Source organism: Oryx dammah, unplaced genomic scaffold (assembly GCF_014754425.2).
Source record: "Oryx dammah isolate SB20612 unplaced genomic scaffold, SCBI_Odam_1.1 HiC_scaffold_17, whole genome shotgun sequence".
Classification (NCBI taxonomy): Eukaryota; Metazoa; Chordata; class Mammalia; order Artiodactyla; family Bovidae; genus Oryx; species Oryx dammah.
This window is the reverse complement of record NW_024070201.1, coordinates 59754220-59772729: the sequence shown is the minus strand read 5'-3', so window position 1 is coordinate 59772729 and position 18510 is coordinate 59754220. Positions and strand designations below refer to the sequence as shown.

The 18510-nt window shown below is 37.8% G+C and overlaps 1 protein-coding gene across 1 annotated transcript in view; it reads left to right on the top strand.

Moving 5' to 3' along the window:
* Nucleotides 1-18510, top strand: part of DCDC1 (doublecortin domain containing 1) — a 438943-nt gene that overhangs the window by 53456 nt on the left and 366977 nt on the right. Inside the window, exon 6 of the mRNA XM_040258929.1 lies at nt 9095-9188. Within this exon, the coding sequence (XP_040114863.1) occupies nt 9095-9188 (94 nt within the window). The remainder of the gene's footprint in view (nt 1-9094; nt 9189-18510) is intronic.

Here is an 18510-nt window from a genome sequence, read left to right as displayed (position 1 = left end):
AATTTCTTCTTAAATTCTTCTTTGGGTTCTTAAATAGTTTGCTTCTTAGGTTTATATAGTGATTACTGTTGCAATCTATTTCCCATGCTAATAATACTCACTGAGTTGGTGGAAACAATGTTTCTTGTTTGAGGAGATTTTTTTTTTTTTCTATTGATTGGGATGACTTTAGCTGCAAATAGTAGAAGATACTGATTCAAACAGATTTAAGCAAAAAAGAAGCAAGAAATCTAGAGGTAGGGAGTCTTCATACATAGTATGATAGGATTCCAGTTATGTTCTCTATAGTTTTCTGGATTTTGTTTTCTCTCATATATTGTTAACAGGATGGCCACTGCACGGACTGGTGTAATTTGTCTAGAGGCAGAAAAGGATCATCTCTTCACTATGAGTGAAGAAGTCTTTCCCAGAAGCCCTTCTTGTGTCATATTGGCTAGAAATAGATTGTGTCTATCCCCAGATCTGGAGAAAGCAATGGCAACTCACTCCAGTGTTCTTGCCTGGAGAATCCCAGGGACGGCAGAGCCTGGTGGGCTGTGACTATGGGTTGCACAGAGTTGAACACGACTGAAGTGACTTAGCAGAGGCAGCATCCCCAGATCATTCACTAATAGGGAGCATGGGATCACCATAATTGACTTACACCAGTCAAAATAATTATAGCCTTCCTTGAGTCAAAAGGAGAGAGTGAACCCTTAGTCAAAATCAGGACAGCAAGGATGAGGTGGAGAATGAACATTGGGTAGGCAACTCAGAATATTACTTCAAATGTAAAGAGGTTTTCTAATTTATTTTCTAAGGAGAGTACAGGTTCAGTGCTCTGATAATAAAAAGAATTAATTTTATTTGAAATATTTTTTCTGGAATTACACATACTTTAGTTACAGCATAATTTTATAACATTGATCAAAAATTTTATTTGCTTTTAGCAGACTTTTAATAACAATATAAATTTAAGATGAAATGATTTTAAATTAGACATATATTCAGTTCAGTTCAGTTGCTCAGTCACGTCCGACTCTTTGCGACCCCATGAATCACAGCACGCCAGGCCTCCCTGTCCATTACCATCTCCCAGAGTTCACTCACACTCACGTCCATTGAGTCAGTGATGCCATCCAGCCATCTTATCCTCTGTCATCCCTTTCTCCTCCTGCCCCCAATCCCTCCCAGCATCAGAGTCTTTTCCAATGAGTCAACTCTTTGCATGAGATGGCCAAAGTACTGGAGTTTCAGCTTTAGCATCATTCCTTTCAAAGAACACCCAGGGCTGATCTCCTTTAGAATGGATTGGTTGGATCTGCTTGCAGTCCAAGGGACTCTCAAGAGTCTTCTCCAACACCACAGTTCAAAAGCATCAATTCTTCAGTGCTCAGCTTTCTTCACAGTCCAATTCTCACATCCATACATAACCACTGGTAAAACCATAGCCTTGACTAGATGGACGTTTGTTGGCAAAGTTATGTCTCTGCTTTTCCATATGCTGTCTAGGTTGGTCATAACTTTCACTAATTCATTAATTTGTAATATTTTTATGAATAAATCTTCCAAGCATCTGGATTTGAATATGTGAAAAACCGTGATCTTGTCCTCAAAGTAAAGTCGCTCAGTCCTGTCAGACTCTTTGCGACCCTATGGACTGTAGCCTATCAGGCTCCTCCATCTGTGCGATTTTCCAGGCAAGAGTATTGGAGTGGGTTGCCATTTCCTTCTCCAGGGGATCTTCCTGACCCAGGGATCAAACCCGGGTCCCCTGCATTGCAGGTAGATGCTTTACCGTTTGAGCCACCAGTCTAGTGATGGCAAAGGTGTTTATAAAATGATCAAATTATTGAATATGAAATAGGTGACAGGGAGGTCTTCTGAGAAGAGATAAGCAGGGAGTACAGCATATGAAAGGATTCCATGGCAGAGTGAGCAGGATGGATCCCATGAATTAAAAGTTTAGCTTATGAGGGAGAGAATAGCCTGTAAAAAAGGTTACAGATTTTTACCTTTTTCCTCCAAAGAACGGTGAGAAGTCATATAAATGTTTTAGTTAGGAGTGGAAGAAAGGGTACCAGATTTATTTTTGGAGAGATTACTTTGGTGTACAGTGGAGGACAGATTGGGTGGGCCAGGGAGATGCAGGGAAACTATTCGCTAAGTATTGCCAGAGTCCTAGTGACAGGTGATAATAGCCTGGACCTCAGGAGTGGAAATGGATAAGATTTTTAGAAGATAAAATCAACAGACCCTGATAATAGCTTGGATACATGGCATGAAGGGAAGTGAGATGTTAAAGGTATCGAGGATGATTTTGCAGTTTCTGGTTTGCATACCCAGATAGAAGGAGGTATCTTCCCCTATGCCTGGAAGAAGACTAGGCTTGAAGCTGAAGAAATGGGATTCAGTCTTGGACATGTTGATTTTGAGGGATCTTTGATCTGTTTGAATGAGATGAATAGGTATTATTTGGTCTGAAGCTCAGAGTATTTCAGGGGTAGGCATACCGATTTAGAAGTTGTCAGTGTATAGACGGAAAATGAAACATTGGAGCATTGATTAGATTGCCATAAGAGAGAATTTAGTGTGAAGCAAGAAGAAGGCTAGGACTACCTTCAAGAACTCCAATTAATGAATAGAGGAGGATGAGCCTATAACAAGAAAACAAAGGCAGGAAAAGAATTAGTGGATTACCATATTTCAGAATTCAGGGAATAAGGGGATTTAAAGAAAGAGGAAGTAACTCAAATGCTATTCAAAGATTGAAATAAATGAGCATTAAAATATCCTTTGGATTTGTCAATGTGGTAGTCATTGTAAATCTTTGTGATTTGTTTGTTTTGATTGTTCAGTAAGATTGGGGAGAAATTATCAAGAAATAACATTGTAACACCACTTCACAAATTTGAGATTGTGTGAAGTAAGTGACTAAAATCCCAGCATTTGAGAGGACTCTGAGAAACTGAGAGAACTCAGAGGAAAGGTTTTCTTTTAAAGGAGGTTGATGGTCTAATCACTTTTGTTGATCATGGGGAGAGTTTTCAGAGTGTGCAATGCAAAGGTCTTAGAAATGAATGAAGGAGTTGAGGATAATATATAAAGAAGAATAGATAGAATCTTAAGTGAATGATAATGCAGTAGACTGAGAGTAGGAATATTTCTTCTGTAAAGGGTCTGACAGCAAATATTCTTCATTTTCTATACCATAAAGTCTTTGTTACAACCACTCAACTCTGATACTTAGTGTGCAACCAGCCATAGAAAATCTATAAATGAACACCATGGCTGTTTTCCAGGAAAACTTTATTTATGGGCACTGAAATATGAATTTCATATACTATGATATATTATTAAAGTGTGACAAAATGTTATTCTTCTTTTGATTATTTTTTAACAATTAAAAGCATGCAGAGTCTTCTCAGCCTACAAGCTATACAGAAACAGATTGTGGCCAGAATTGGCCCATGGTGTGTGTAGTGTCCTGACCCCTGCTCTAGAGGATCTTTTGAAGGAGCTGTGTGTAGAGGGCTGAATCTGGGGTTACATTTCTGGGCAGTGACTCATAAAAAGCTATTAAGATTCTTCATCTTTGAGGAAGTCAATAGGGTTGGATCTGATGGCCTGTAGACTCAGCTCATGTGGCCCAGGGTTATGTTGAGCTAAGCACACTCTTACTTTTGGGTAGTACTAAACCAAACTCCTGGGTGTTCTTTGGAAAGAATGAAGCTAAAGCTGAAACTCCAGTACTTTGGCCACCTCATGCAAAGAGTTGACTCATTGAAAACTGATGCTGGGAGGGATTGGGGGCAGGAAGAAAAGGGGACGACAGAGGATGAGATGGCTGGATGGCATCTCCAACTCAATGGATGTGAGTTTGAGTGAACTCCAGGAGTTGGTGATGGACAGGGAGGCCTGGTGTGCTGCGATTCATGGGGCCACAGAGTCGGACACGACTGAGCGACTGAACTGAACTGAAACCGAACTCAGAGACTTTAGACTATGAAACCATACCACCTCTATGGTAGCCATTCTGAAAGCTGCAAACTGCACCAGATATTCTTCGACATGGAAGTGACTCCCCAAACTGTAAACAAATGGACTCAACTAAAAAGAGTTTGTGGAAAATCTCTTCCCATGTGCTTGTCAAGAGGAATCTAGTTTTACAGTATAATGGTTTTTAGATTTTAGTATCAGAAGAGTTCTCTATAACCTAAGCTATAAGAAATTATCAAAAAAGTAATATGTTAACAAGCTTAACAGCTACAGATTAGTGGAAATGGTATTTTAATTAACCTTAAGATTACAGCAAGCTAGCACTGTTAAATATTTTAAATTACAAGAATGACCTTACAAATAGGGGCTTCCTTTTAGGACTTTTGACAGAAATTTATATTGATACTAATTTACACCACTTTTAATTTACTATGAGGAAATGATTACTGAAGGTTGGCAATGCTTAAACATTGCAAAGATCTTTCATCTTGAAAGTAGGAGAGTGGCAGTTTTGCTGATGCATTATTAATTTCTAATATATCTAATTTTCTAATGCCAATTTTAAAACTCATTTAACTCTTAAAACTCGGCTTGCACAAACGTTATTACTGATGTTTTAGCAATGAAAGGAGAAGAATCTCTGAGTTAGAAAGCCATGTAATTTTACTTGGCTAATTTTTTAAAAACTCAAAGACAGCAATATTTTAAAATCATCGATATGTTAGTTGAAGTAAAGGGGATTATCTTTAAATAGTTCATATTTTGCTTAGCTTAATTGGTAAATTATGATAAAACTTTAGAGGATATTTAGATATTTGAAGCTTCACTAGTAACTGGGGAATATGGTTTGTACAAAACGGCTTCATTGCACTTTTAAATAATAGATTTGTAATCTTAAGAAATTGAGAACTAAATGTTACAAATGGGAAGATGAAGAATGTGAGTATCCTAAGGAGGGGGTTGCATCGTTTTAGGGTTTATGGGACCAGCTATAGGAGCTTCCCTGGTAGCTCAGATGGTAAAGAATCCACCTGCAGTGCAGGAGATCCCTGGATCAGGAAGATTCCCTGGAGAAGGGAATGGCAACCCACTCCAATATTCTTGCCTGGAGAATTCCATGGACAGAGGAGCCAGGTGGACTACAGTCCATAGAATTGCAAAGAGTCAGACACGACTGAGTCACTTTTACATAGGTTCTTGGTAATTTTCAAGGTGACTGGCTATGGAAGAATGCATTCTGAATTACCTCCTTTGAGTATTTTTGTCAGTGAGGCAGGTAGTGGTGGTAATTGCAAGAGGATAATATTTGGACACAGAGTCAGATAGGAGAAAGTGATGAAAAGAAGAATTTTTCTAGTCAGACTGTGTTAATTGCTAAAAATAGATCGATCCCATGCCAGTGTTTATATGTTCCACTCTCCTTCTGTCTCAAGTCCCAGAAGAAACTGCGGTTTCTTTTCCTGATGCTTTCTCTCTTGCATTTTTGAATATTGCTTTCTGAGCATCTTTAAAAAGGGTTTCAGTCCATTCGATGGGAGTCCTAGGTTAACTTGTGTGTAGTAGTCACTAAAGAAATTGACCCAAGAGATTAGGAAGGAAGGCAGGAAGAGTGAGGTTTGGAACTGCCACACTTGTTACCTTATTTGTTAGGGTAGCAAGGACCAGTCCCAGGTTTGGGCAAGTGGACTAGAGAGAGGTAGGGGCCATTCTAAGTTAGGGAGCCCTGCGTTTGACTTATGAGGACACATGGCCTTGGTTCTCCTGCACTGACATACTTCAAGTAGCGACACTGAGGTTAATGGATTTACTCTACATGACAATGCTTATAGTCACTTATGAAGTACATTGCAAGTACCTTGTTATCTAACTGGGTAAAGCACTGATGTTGTGAATATTTCCCTCATAAATTAGAACGTTCAAGATTATTCCTATCACTGTGTCTTTAATCATGAACATTCTTCTTGGTTTTGAGAGGGACAGCAGCAATATATAGATTTTGAAAAACTGCCTGAAGCTCTGGATTGCAGCTAGGGTATAAGAAACACACAGAATCATGTAAATGCCCATGGAAGTACGTGACATGGGGGAACATAATTGGTCATGTTTAAGGCTGGAGAAGGAAATGGCAACCCACTCCAGTATCCTTGTCTGGAAAATCTCCTGGACAGTGGAGCCTGGTGGGCTGCAGTCCATGGGGTCGCAAAAAATCGGCCACGACTGAGCAACTAACACTTAAGGCTAGGGTAAAGGCTGAGAATCTCTGATATAATCCAGCTAATGTTAGTTTGTCAAATTAAATTCATTGGTTAAATATTATTTGCCTTTTAAGTGCAACACGTTACTAGATACAGCAACTCAGATGACAAGCCAAATCAGTCATAATATTTGAAAGTTGTTCTCCAGACTGAAAGGAAAGTACAGTTTTGCCTCTATATACACATTAAGCTGGTTTTAGAAAAGGCAGAGGAACCAGAGATCAAATTGCCAACATCCACTGGATCATCAAAAAAGCAAGAGAGTTCCTGAAAAACATCTATTTCTGCTTTATTGACTATGCCAAAGCCTTTGACTGTGTGGCTCACAATAAACAGTGGAAAATTCTGAAAGAGATGGGTATACCAGACCATCTGACCTGCCTCTTGAGAAACCTATATGCAGGGCAGGAAGCAACAGTTAGAACTGGACATGGAACAACAGACTGGTTCCAAATAGAAAAAGGAGTACATCAAGGCTGTATATTGTCACCCTGCTTATTTAACTTATATGCAGAGTACATCATAAGAAACACTGGGCTGGATGAAGCACAAGCTGGAATCAAGATTGCCAGGGGAAATATCAATAACCTCAGATATGCAGATGATACCACCCTTATGGCAGAAAGTGAAGAACAACTAAATAGCCTTTTGATGAAAGAGAAAGAGGAAAGTGAAAAAGTTGGCTTAAAGCTCAACGTTCAGAAAACTAAGATCATGGTATCCAGTCCCATCATTTCATAGCAAATAGATGGGGAAACAGTGGAAACAGTGACAGACTTTATTTTTTTGGGCTCCAAAATCACTGCAGATGGTGAATATAGCTGTCAAATTAAAAGACGCTTATTCCTTGGAAGGAAAGTTATGACCAACCTAGACAGCATATTAAAAAGCAGAGACATTATTTTGTGAACAAAGGTCCGTCTAGTCAAGGCTATGGTTTTTCCAGTGGTCATGTATGGATGTGAGAGTTGGACTGTGAAGAAAGCTGAGGGCCAAAGAATTGATGCTTTTGAACTGTGGTGTTGGAGAAGACTCTTGAGAGTCCCTTGGACTACAATGAGATCCAACCAGTCCACCCTAAAGATCGGTCCTGGGTGTTTATTGGAAGGACTGATGTTGAAGCTGTAACTCCAATGTTTTGGCCACCTGATGTGAAGAACTGACTCATTTGAAAAGACCCTGCTGCTGGGAAGGATTGAGGAGAAGAGGAAAAGGGGCCGACAGAGGATGAGATGGTTGGATGGCATCACCAACTCAATGGACATGGGTTTGGGTAAACTCCAGGAGTTGATGATGTACACAAAGGCCTGGCCTGCTGCAGTTCATGGGGTAGCAAAGAGTCAGACACGACTGAGCGACTGAACTGAACTGAACTGAACTGAATACGTTAAGCTGTTTCAATATGTCTGTTGTCACAAAGAAAGTGAGTTGATTGCGCTTGGATTAGGATTACAAGCTCTAGTTTTAAAATGAGGATAAAAGTGGGCATAAATGGAGGCAGGGTGTTATCAGTAACTAGAAAAATTTATAAGGTATATAATCATACAATGGACATCGTCCTTCAGCAGTTCTTGGTAATGTAAAAGCAGTATATCATAGCTATGAATAGTAAGGTTGGAATAGACAAGTACATTTAGTTTGGATTTGGAATGTGTTATGGACTTTTAAATGATTGTGGTAAGTTTCATGTTTGGGGAGTCACTTCCTGAAGCCTGATAATACCTGCCCTCAGGTTCCTGAGACCTCTCAACTCCCTTCTGTTAATTTAATTTTTCTCGTCTTGTGAGTAGAGCTTTCTTTCCAACTGATGCATGTTTAAGTCTTCCCTGGTGTTGGAAAGGTGACTGTTAGACCTTTATAAGGGTTATTTCTACATCAAGAACACATTGAGAAATTAAAATATTAAGAGAAGGACTTTAGCGTATTAGAAACCATCAAAAGTGAAGTTCCTCATAACTAATGAGAATGTTACTGTATAGCATAGGGAACTCTGCTCTGTGGTGACCTAAATGGGAAGGAAATCCAAAAAAGAGTAGATACATGTATACGTACAGCTGATTCACTTTGCTGTGCAGCAGAAACTAACAACATTGTAAAGCAGCTATCCTCCAATAAGTTTTTTTTAAAAGTGAAGTTCTTCAAACTCAGATTCATGGAAAACCTTGAAATTATTAATTCCATTTTTAGTACCCAAACAGTGTAAGTTATCAGAGTGAACTGTGATCAGGTAATACTTATAATTTATTTTGAAAGTGAAAGTGAAGTTGCTCAGTCATGTCCAACTCTTTGCAACCTGGTAGACTGTAGCCTACCAGGCTCCTCCGTCCATGGGATTCTCCAGGCAAGAGTACTGGAGTGGGTTGCCACTTCCATCTCCAAGGGATCTTCCCTGATCGAGGGATCGAACCTGAGTTTCCTGCATTACAGGCAGACACTTTAACCTATAATTTATTTTAGGACACATGGAAAGAATTTAAAAGCTAAAGAAAACCTTAAAACCTAATCTAAAATATAATATCCTCCCATTGTAAAATAAATGAAAAATATATTAATAGAAAAGAGCAGGAAAAATATAGAAGTCTCCCAGAGTTTTTCCATTTATGAAATAATATGTGATTATTTTTAATATTTCTTACATCTTTCTCTTTTTTATTAATATTTGTGTGCTTAAAGTACAATTGGAATTAGCAATTTTAACTGTCTTTTTCTATTTCATATATTAGAAACATTTGATAAATCATCTAATTTTATTTTATAATTTTAAATAGCCATATAGTAGAGAAAGTACTTTAAATGTGTTTTCAATTTCATTAGAGCTAACTGTGATAAATTATTTTTAAGGTTTTTTTTTTTCTGTGTAGGTTTTAGATATTTGCACAATGAGAATGAACCTAAATTCACCAGCCAGATATCTTTATGATTTATATGGCAGAAAAATCAAAGAGATTTCAAAAGGTAAGTGGCAAAGAGTTTGTAAACTGTGATACTATCTCAAAAGGCATTTACATAATTTTGTTTTTACTTTTTACTTTTAAAAGGAAAACAGACATAAAAACCAGTTTAATTATAACATGAATAAATATGTCATTCTTATAGAAAGGGAAATCATGAAAGATTATTAAAGCTTAGAGAAGCTTTTATTTCAGTATGCATGTTTTAGTCCCTTTGGGTACTATAAAAAACTACATTGACTAAGTGGTTTAAACAAACAAACATTTATTTCTCACAGTTATGGAGATTAGTAAGCCCAAGATCAAGACATTGGTAGATTCTGTATCTGTTAAGGGCCCTTTTCTGATTGATAGACAGCTGTCTTCTCACCGTGTCCTTGGATAGTAGAAGGGGCAAGGATGCTCTCTGAGGTGCTTTATATAAGGACATTAATTCATTCATAAGGGCTCCACCCCCTTGACCTAATCCTTTTCAAATACAATCACATTGGGGATTAGATTTCAACATATGAATTTTTGGGGGTCATGAACATTCATCTAAGCAGAGCACAAGCTTAGATTTTAAAAAAAAATGGGTATTTTAACTTTAGCAAGCCATACGTAATAGACAAAAGTAATTGATATACTTTCATATTTAGCAACTTCTATGATATATAGCTTTCAAAAGAGAAAGATGAATTGTGCTACTGTATACTCAAGAGATTTTTTTTTTTTTAATGTTTTGGCTAACTTCTAGAGGTTTTTTAAAAGTCATGAAATGTGCTTTAAAACAATTTTATTGTTTGTGTTTGTCAAAATAAAAAATCTTCCTCTATATTTCTAAAGGTGCTGATTTGCCATTCTTTGAAAGAAAAAATACTTGATTCCACATTTGTGCTATCATTAAATTAGTCAGTAACAGAGTTGGACATGACTGAAGAGACTTAGCAGCAGCAACAATTATTACTTTACTTTTTTACTTTTACTGTTTAAAAATTTTACTTTTTATTTCTTTAGTACTAGTTAATATTCCTTTAATAGTGCCACAGTTACACTATTAAATTTGCTATTTTTCAGTTCTATCACTTCATTTAAACCTTGAGTTCACATATCTGAAGACGGCCAAAATCATAAGTGGCATACTTAACTGCAAGGCTAGATCCAGAAAGATGTGATTTTAGGGTATAGCTACACTGGATACTCCCATTTGTTTCCATTATCCTTGCTTTTATTGTATAAAAGCAAACTTTCCTAGCTTTATCATCCTTAATGAATCCTATTGAGTGATCACTGTGATAGTTTGATACTTTATTTATAACTCTTAAATTTTTTTGCTAAGTATCATATATTTATATATGTGTGTGTATTAAAAATTAAATCTATTTTTCTTGGTTATTGTTTAACATTCATGTTAGGTATAAGCATTATTTTTCATTTTATTAGGAGTTTTCATCTGAGGATTTCAAGGCACTTGTAGATACTTACCCATTACTATCTAGAAACATTAGTTATTTACCTCTAAGACATAAGTAACACAAGAAATTCCTCCTTATGTTTTTTTTCCAGGGGAATTGGGAGAGTAACATTATTAAAGTTGATCTCTTCCTTCTTACATTTTTGGCCCCTACCTCATCACATGGTTAAATTTTCTAGGATAAACAATACTACATAATTGCTCTTAAATTTTCATTAAGAAAATAAAGAACACTTTTTCTTAAGATCCTATCTTGCTTTGAATAATTTCCAGCTCACCTGGAATTAAAAAATTGTATTTGAGTAAATTGCTAGAGTTGAAACTCTAAGAAACCCTGGTTAAGATAAAAGTTTAAATTTAGAAAGTTGATTTTTTTTCCCCCATCCCAAATGTGGTATAACAGAATTACTTATCAAAACAGAAAAGTTCTGACTCCAAGGTGTGAGACTTCATGGCTGCCAGGGGCATTCAGATTCATGCCTCATGCTTCATGTGTCCCAGAAGTGTGTTATTATCACATTTTAATGCATGCCTTGCCCCGTGGTTTTGCATACTTATAAAAGCTTATGCCAGCTGAAATTAGCCTATGCAACTACTAACATGTGGAAGCATAACAAGTTCACTGGACTTAAAATACTTAAAGAAGCTAATCCTGTTGAAGGAACTTCCAGTCTGCAGCACCCTAGTCACTTAACATTAGATTTTTGCGTTTCTTTTTTCTTTGTTTGTTAGTATGATTTTGTGCATCAAGTGATTGAGGTCCCTAAACTTTTATGTCTGATAGTCTTCTGAACTTTTAACTTGGGAAAGGTCAAGTGTTATATAAAGCTCTCTTTTACTTTAAATAAATGCCAACATTCTGATTTTCTTTTGATTGCTTGCTCAGTATCAGATCAGAAAAAGTCACTTAATAATGTTTAATATTAATATCATAGAAATTATATTTTATTTTAAGCACAAATTAGGAGTGTAATGGGTATCAAGAGCGAAAAGTAACAGATGTACAAAACAAAAAAATTTTCTCCTAACTGTTGCTTCTTTTTTGGCATTAGATATACTTTCCGGTGTTCCTCCTATGCTATGAGAAATTAGCACGTTTGACATGACATTAAACCATTTTTCTTTTTTTTACTTTTTCAAGTCTAACAAAACCTTCAAAATCCCATAGGATTTGCAAATGGTCAAATTTCTAAACCATAGAAGATTTTAGCAAAGAAATTAGCTTTGTTCTATGTGGAAAAGTTCTTAAGTTGTGTTTCCTATGTTGATCTATTCTTTTGAGAGTGGAAGAGAACTACTCACTGTGTAAAGATGCTATATTCCTATATATGGTCAACATTACTAGTACAGCGTTTCTACTAGAGCATGAAATAAGTGTGAGAAATGCATTCTGCAAAATTACACCCTCAAAAATAACAGGGCTGTGAGAAAAATAGGTCTGAGGAAGACCATTCAAAGTCTATATACTTTTAAAACTGGAACACTATCTAAAATAATAATTATTAACTTAGGAGATAATATGAACAGTCTGGGTAGTCATCTCAGAGTTCTGCAGAAGATAATAAAGCTGCACAGAAACAATAGAATGTGAAACACTGCAGATGAAAGTCAATTGGAGGCCTAAGTCAGTGGGATTTCTTTAAAGAAGCCACAGGAGGAAGCAAAACTCCCACAGAGAGTCATGCAAGGCAGAGGGTGCACCTTTCTGGGAAGAGAGTGCCAGTGCAGCAGTCAAGCTGATGTCTTTTATCTTCCCTGCTAAAGGACAGAGTTCTACTCCTACTCTGTTGGTCTCCATTGCCTAGGAAAAAAGCATGCATTCACCTACCAAACTTTATCTTGCTGACATCATTACCCTATTTACCAGTCATATATGAGTTACCTGGGTCATAGAAGTGCTTGGTAGTGGCAAAACACATGTAGATAGTATTAGATTTTGATGAAGTTGTTTAATAACACTCTATTCCCCTTAACATTCCCCAGCCTTTTGTTCTCTTAACTTATTAACTTCAGTCAACTTAATTATACATCATGGTGAATGAAGGGAGTCATTCTTCCTCTTAAGAAAGGCCATAGTCTCTTAGGACCTTTCTGATGCTACTATTCCAATAACCAAGCCACTCCTCCCCACTACTTTGTGGATCTTTCTAGATCACGGTGGGTAGTATGAAATGTATCCTAGAAGATTCTGAAATGTGTTAAAATAGTACATTAATTAAGTTGGCTTCAAAGTCATGCTATTAAACACTAAACATTCATTTCCTATTCCATTTCCTACTTCAGGTTAGCTGCCCAAAATAGCTCTCTATTCTTTAAAAATATTCTTTAAAAAGAATTCTTCAGAGATTCTACAGTGATATCAAATGACAGGATTAACATATTTCAATCACAAAATTTCAATAACAGACCCTCAATGTGCATGTTTACTCTTGCCCATTATCAGATTTTTGTAAAGAAATCAAATTCGAAGACTAAAACGCCAAAGAAGTTAAAATCCAAAAATTTTAAGTCTTCAGAGAAGTGAATTCCAAAATCAAATAATCTTACCTTTGTGAGCTAAAATCCAATAAAAGTTCAAACTTTTGAAATTAAAATTCAAAGAAACCGAAGTCCTTCCTATTTTATGCTTTCCAGTATCAGCCAGATGGCTTCTGGATGCCTGGTTTGAGCTGGAATTCCTCCAGCAGCTACCGTCTGGGCTCCTGCAGTGGGTGTCATCCCTCAGGACCTCAGAAGTTGAAATGGGTCTCCACCAACTTTCTCATGTTCCCTACTTCCCACAGAACCAACAGATGACCACATTAGCCCTACACCAGCACATTCAGAACAGAATCCAATTCCCCAGTTTCTCATATGGTCTTTCCAAGCAAAACGATGTGTTTCCTGTTTGGCATGATCCACACCCACATTACCGTTGCCAAAGGCCATAGCAGAGACTAGGTGAAGGAAGGCAAAGAAGAGAAACCATTGTTCATGTCAAACTTGCCAAAATACTAGCCAATTTTTATTGCTGAGCAGAGTATATGACCTGTGACATAGCTCGAAGGGAAGCAGCTTCCCACCAAAACATTATTTAAGCATTATGTATTTATAATATCTTGCTTGAGAAATTGACCACTGTACACTGTCTCCTCTCTCAAAGAGGCTTTATGAAGTGTCAGTTAAGTGCTTTGATTTTGGAGCCAGAATTCAGATTTCAGTTATGCCACTTATCGAATGACCTTGAACAGGTTATTCAGTTTCTCTGAGGGTCAGTCTCCTAATCTATAAGATAGGAATTATCATATTTACTTTAAGAGATTGTTGTAAGAATTAAATGAGGTCTCCTTAGAGTTCTTAGAACACGTGCCTGACAATTGGTAAGTGTTGTAGAACATTATCATCATTATTGCTGTTATTTTTATTCTGGAAGAGGGTACTGAGAATGTTGCATTCTTGCAACATTTAGAAATTTATATTAGTGGTGGCCTCCATCATACTTTTTCAACTTATGAAAATAACTCTTCCGTTATTTGTAGAATATTCCAGACATCTTAATGTTCTTTTCTCTCTGAGTCCTGTGTTTCCGGACCTCATGCTGAGCAAAGGGTAGGCTCTAGCTGGTGGCATAGCACCCACCTTGCCCTGGGAGCAGTCATTTCAATCCTGGGTCCCAGTGGCTGCTGTACTGACCTCTGGCTCTGGAGCTGTCAAAGCCTAAGAAACTTCTTTGATGGGCATGGCTTCCCCCTGATCTCCACATCAGTCCAACTGGAGAATAACTGTCAGTGGATTTCTGAATTGAAGCAACTGCTTGTGTTTCTGAGGCCCATGTTGTGTTACGTGCCCAGTGACGACCATGACACTGCTGCCACTTCCTCCTGAAGACGTGGTTTTTCCTGTTTTTGATCGCTCTTGGTCTTGAGTTTATGTTTCCGTCCTCGTCTGCTTCAGTGTTTAGGATTTGCCCCTGGGGTTTGTCTCTACTGTATTACCGTTCCCTTCATTGGGGCAGCAGAGTTTGCAGAAGTTGAGTTTTTTTCTTTTCTCTTACTTTCCTTTTGCTTTCTCGCCCATACTTGTGTTTTTCTAACATATTTCTCTAGCTATTTTTTCCTCTCATGGTGAGAGATATGAAGTCAATAAGTTCCACATTTGTCAATAGCATCCTTTGTTCAAACCAGTCTTATCCATTTTCACCTTACTGAGTTAAATAATCCTACCCAGGATGTATTGTCCCACGGTTCAACATCTAATTTAGATCTTGATTGGCCTCCTTTATCTATTATTGTTCTGCCTGAATCTCCTGTAATGTAATTCATCTTGCTTTTGCCTTTTCTTAATTTTAGGCCCATAATTTTTTGGAGTTCATTAAATACTTTCTTTGGAGTGTTTTAGGTAATCTTCCTTGTATTCCCCTCTCCAGTTTGTTTAGATTTTATACGTACTCTTTGTATAACTGTTTTGTCCTTGTAAGAGATTCTCCAGTTGCTCATGCTATTAATTTATCTGTAACTGACAAGCCTCCTCTTCATAATATTCAGGATTCTGCCTTCTCTGGGGATTTTTTCTTTAGAGAAGATTTGCTCTCTGATATCTCTGAGATTTCTCTGTTCGGTTTCACTGGGGCTCCATTTCCTACTTCTGATTTTGTAATAATTAAAATATATACTCCTTTAATAATAACTTCTTTAAGAGTAGTTAGACTTGAATGTACCTCCTGTACTCTCGTACCTTAACGATTCAGTTTTTGTTGTTCATATCTGTCAAATGTGTGTTCTCAGATCAGATGTTTAACTTAATCTAAGGAAATTTTTTTCCTCCTTGAGCTAAATAAGCTGTCTTATTTGTTTTCATGCATACGCTGTTATTTTCTGATTGTAAGATTGAAGCATGTTTTAAAACCACTTTATTTTCTTTTTGATTCCTTTAACAAATTTGATTCATAGATTTTTAAATACTTTCTTCTAGTTGTTTCACTACTTTAATCAGAGAAGAAACAGCGTTCTTTTTATAACAAATCTACCACTTTTCTTTATGTGAAGCCATAGTTTGGCTTTCTGACAATTAGAATCATGGTCAAAATTTATGTGATAAACTTAGAGTCTACCTGAATTCGTGGAGTTTACTTTAAAAGCTTGTGGATAAGCCACATGAAAAATCTAATGTTAGCTCACCCACGGTGCCATTTTGACCCAGAATGCATTTTAAAATAATGTCATGGAGGGACTTCTCTGGTGGTAAGACTCCATGGTCCCAATGCAGGAGGTCCCAGTTCAATCCCTGGTTGGGGAATTAGATCCCACATGTCTCAACTAAAAGTTTGAATGATTCAATGAAGACCTGGTGTAGCCAAATAAATAAATATTTGAAAATAATAATGACAAAATAACATAGTGAAGAATAGAATTTGAGGCATGGGGCCTAGTGTTTCCTACCTAGGCCTGGTAGTAATAGTAATAGTGTTAGTTGCTCAGTCATATCTGAGTCTTTGTGACCCCATGGACTGTAGACTGCCAGGCTCCTCTGTCCGTGGAATTCTTCAGGCAACAATACTGGAGTGGGTAGCCATTTCCTTCTCCAAGGGATCTTCCAGATTCAGGAATTGAACCCAGGTTTCCATTTAATGATAGACCTTCACTGGGTTCTAGCATGTGTAGAACCCAGGTGCCACTGTATTTTAAAGTCCTGACTGCAGATTTAGTTGCAAAACACAGAAAAGCAGCAAGTATTGCTCTGCCTTCTGATGCCTAACATGATCTAATCCCAATCTCAGATTTACCTGCAGCATCAGGTGACATTCTCTGCATGGTTCAAGTGTCAGTGGCTACAGCCTGTACAGTAAGGCAAGCATGACCAGCTTGGGGTGCCAGGGCCTGCATAGACAGCACCCCCTAGTATACTAAAGCAGTTACCCCCACCCCTGCCCTGGGCTAGCATTTTCTGAAGGCCAAGGTTGGTAGAAATTATTCCAGCCACATTTAGATGCTATAACCCATCAAGCTCAAAATTCTATGCAGTTCTTGGTTATTAAAAATTCTAGGCCAACCTCCTTATTCTCCATGTATAGTTCTGCCTGGAGCCAGCATGAGGAATCCCGCCTGTGACAAGGTCATGAGGAAGGAAGCCTGACAAAACGCAAGGACGTGATCAAGCTTCAGGGGTTCCCCCTGGAATTTCCTGAGCATCCACCCCCACAAAAATAAGAATCTGCCTGCCACTCTTCTAATATTCTCTGGAAAAAGTCAAATCAGGGCTTTAGTCTTCTGCATTTGAAAGGGATGTTTCAGTTAAAAGCCCTCTGATAGCTCTCTAGCTTGCCTAACATGTTCCCCTGGACCTCTTACAGCTTGTGAATTGCTTACAGCCCCCCAACTGCGAGAGGCACAGAGCTTAAAGCATCTTAAGATACAGAGCCTTTTCTAAAGAGCTAAAAATCATATTGGTGATGGGTTTTCAGTGTTGACTCAATGATTGCCGCCAGACCTCCATATTTTTTATCTTTTAGGCACCTGGGAGGATGTTAATCAACGTATAGGGGATATGGAAAAAAGATATATAGTAGTTTTGATGTTAGCAACACTAGACTTTTGAGTTAATTACTTTTCTCTTTGTTATATATCACTGCACTCCTCTTGTGTCCTTGCTATGTAAGAATGTAACTTTATTTAGTGCTTTCTGAGAGTGGCACCAGACTTTGGGCAGATCAACAGAAATAAATCTTCTGGTTGACAAACCCTTATCAGAAAAAAGGCTGTAAAATGTTAATTGGCCCTTTTGGCCGGAAGATGATGTAAATTACCTAAGACTTGTATATACAACTAGGTATGCAGAGAGAAAAGCCTGGTTTTGATAAAAGTCTGGGCTGCTAACACTGCATAATTTTGTACTACCCATTGATCTCTATGTACAATCAAAAAGGTATAAAAGGCCTTTCTAGACAATAGAGGTGGGGACCAGTTGCTGGACTGGTTTCCCCCGTGTCTCCTCTCTAATTTCTGGCTGAATTCCCATCTGGGGCGTGGAGGCTCACCATGTCTACTTACTTGTCCTGGCTTTTAAGATCCATGCGAGGGGGAGCCCAAGGTGGGGCACCCCTGATATTCAAGAGGACCCCGGTGGCCTAACGTAGATGGTGCAAACTCCTTGTCTGGAATTTTATTGGCTTCACACGTAAACCAAGTTATTCAGTCTTCTTTCTCCACTTAATTTTCCTACTATACTATTTCTTCCTAATCTAATCTTATATTCTTATATTAATAAACAAATAAGTTTTCCTTGCTGACTCCATCCACCCTTCGAATTACCTGGATCCCCTGGGGCTGGACCCCGGCATAGTTCCTTCAGTAAGAGCACAAATATAAAACCAAAAATTCAGCTTCATGACCCAGTATACGTTTCCAGAAACCATTGAGGTTGAAAAGCAAGCAAGCAAACAGAACCCCCACATAGTCCTTGCTGATTAAAGCATCATCAAAGCATGAAGCCACCCAGTCCAGGCCCCTTCATAAGTCTCAATACTTTTGGGTTATTTTCTCACCAAAATTACTTCTTATGTATTTCTCAGGGTTCCTAACCGACTTGGTCTCCTAAGTACAGCAATTTCCTGAGTTTTATGAGACATTCTAGCAAAATATTGAACCTAAGCTGGTAATGAAAACCCTAGAATTTGTAGGCAGCTGGTCAGAGTGAGCACATTCTTATGGAGAATTGTGCCCTTAATCTTGAGTTTGATAAACTTCTTGCATTTGGGAGACTGATATTTCCCAATTTTAATATATACCATAAGTAAAGCTACAGTAATTAAAACAGTGTGGTGCTGGCATAAGCAGAGACGTATAGACCAATGGAGTAGAATTAAGAATGCAGATATAAGTCAATACATTTATGGCCA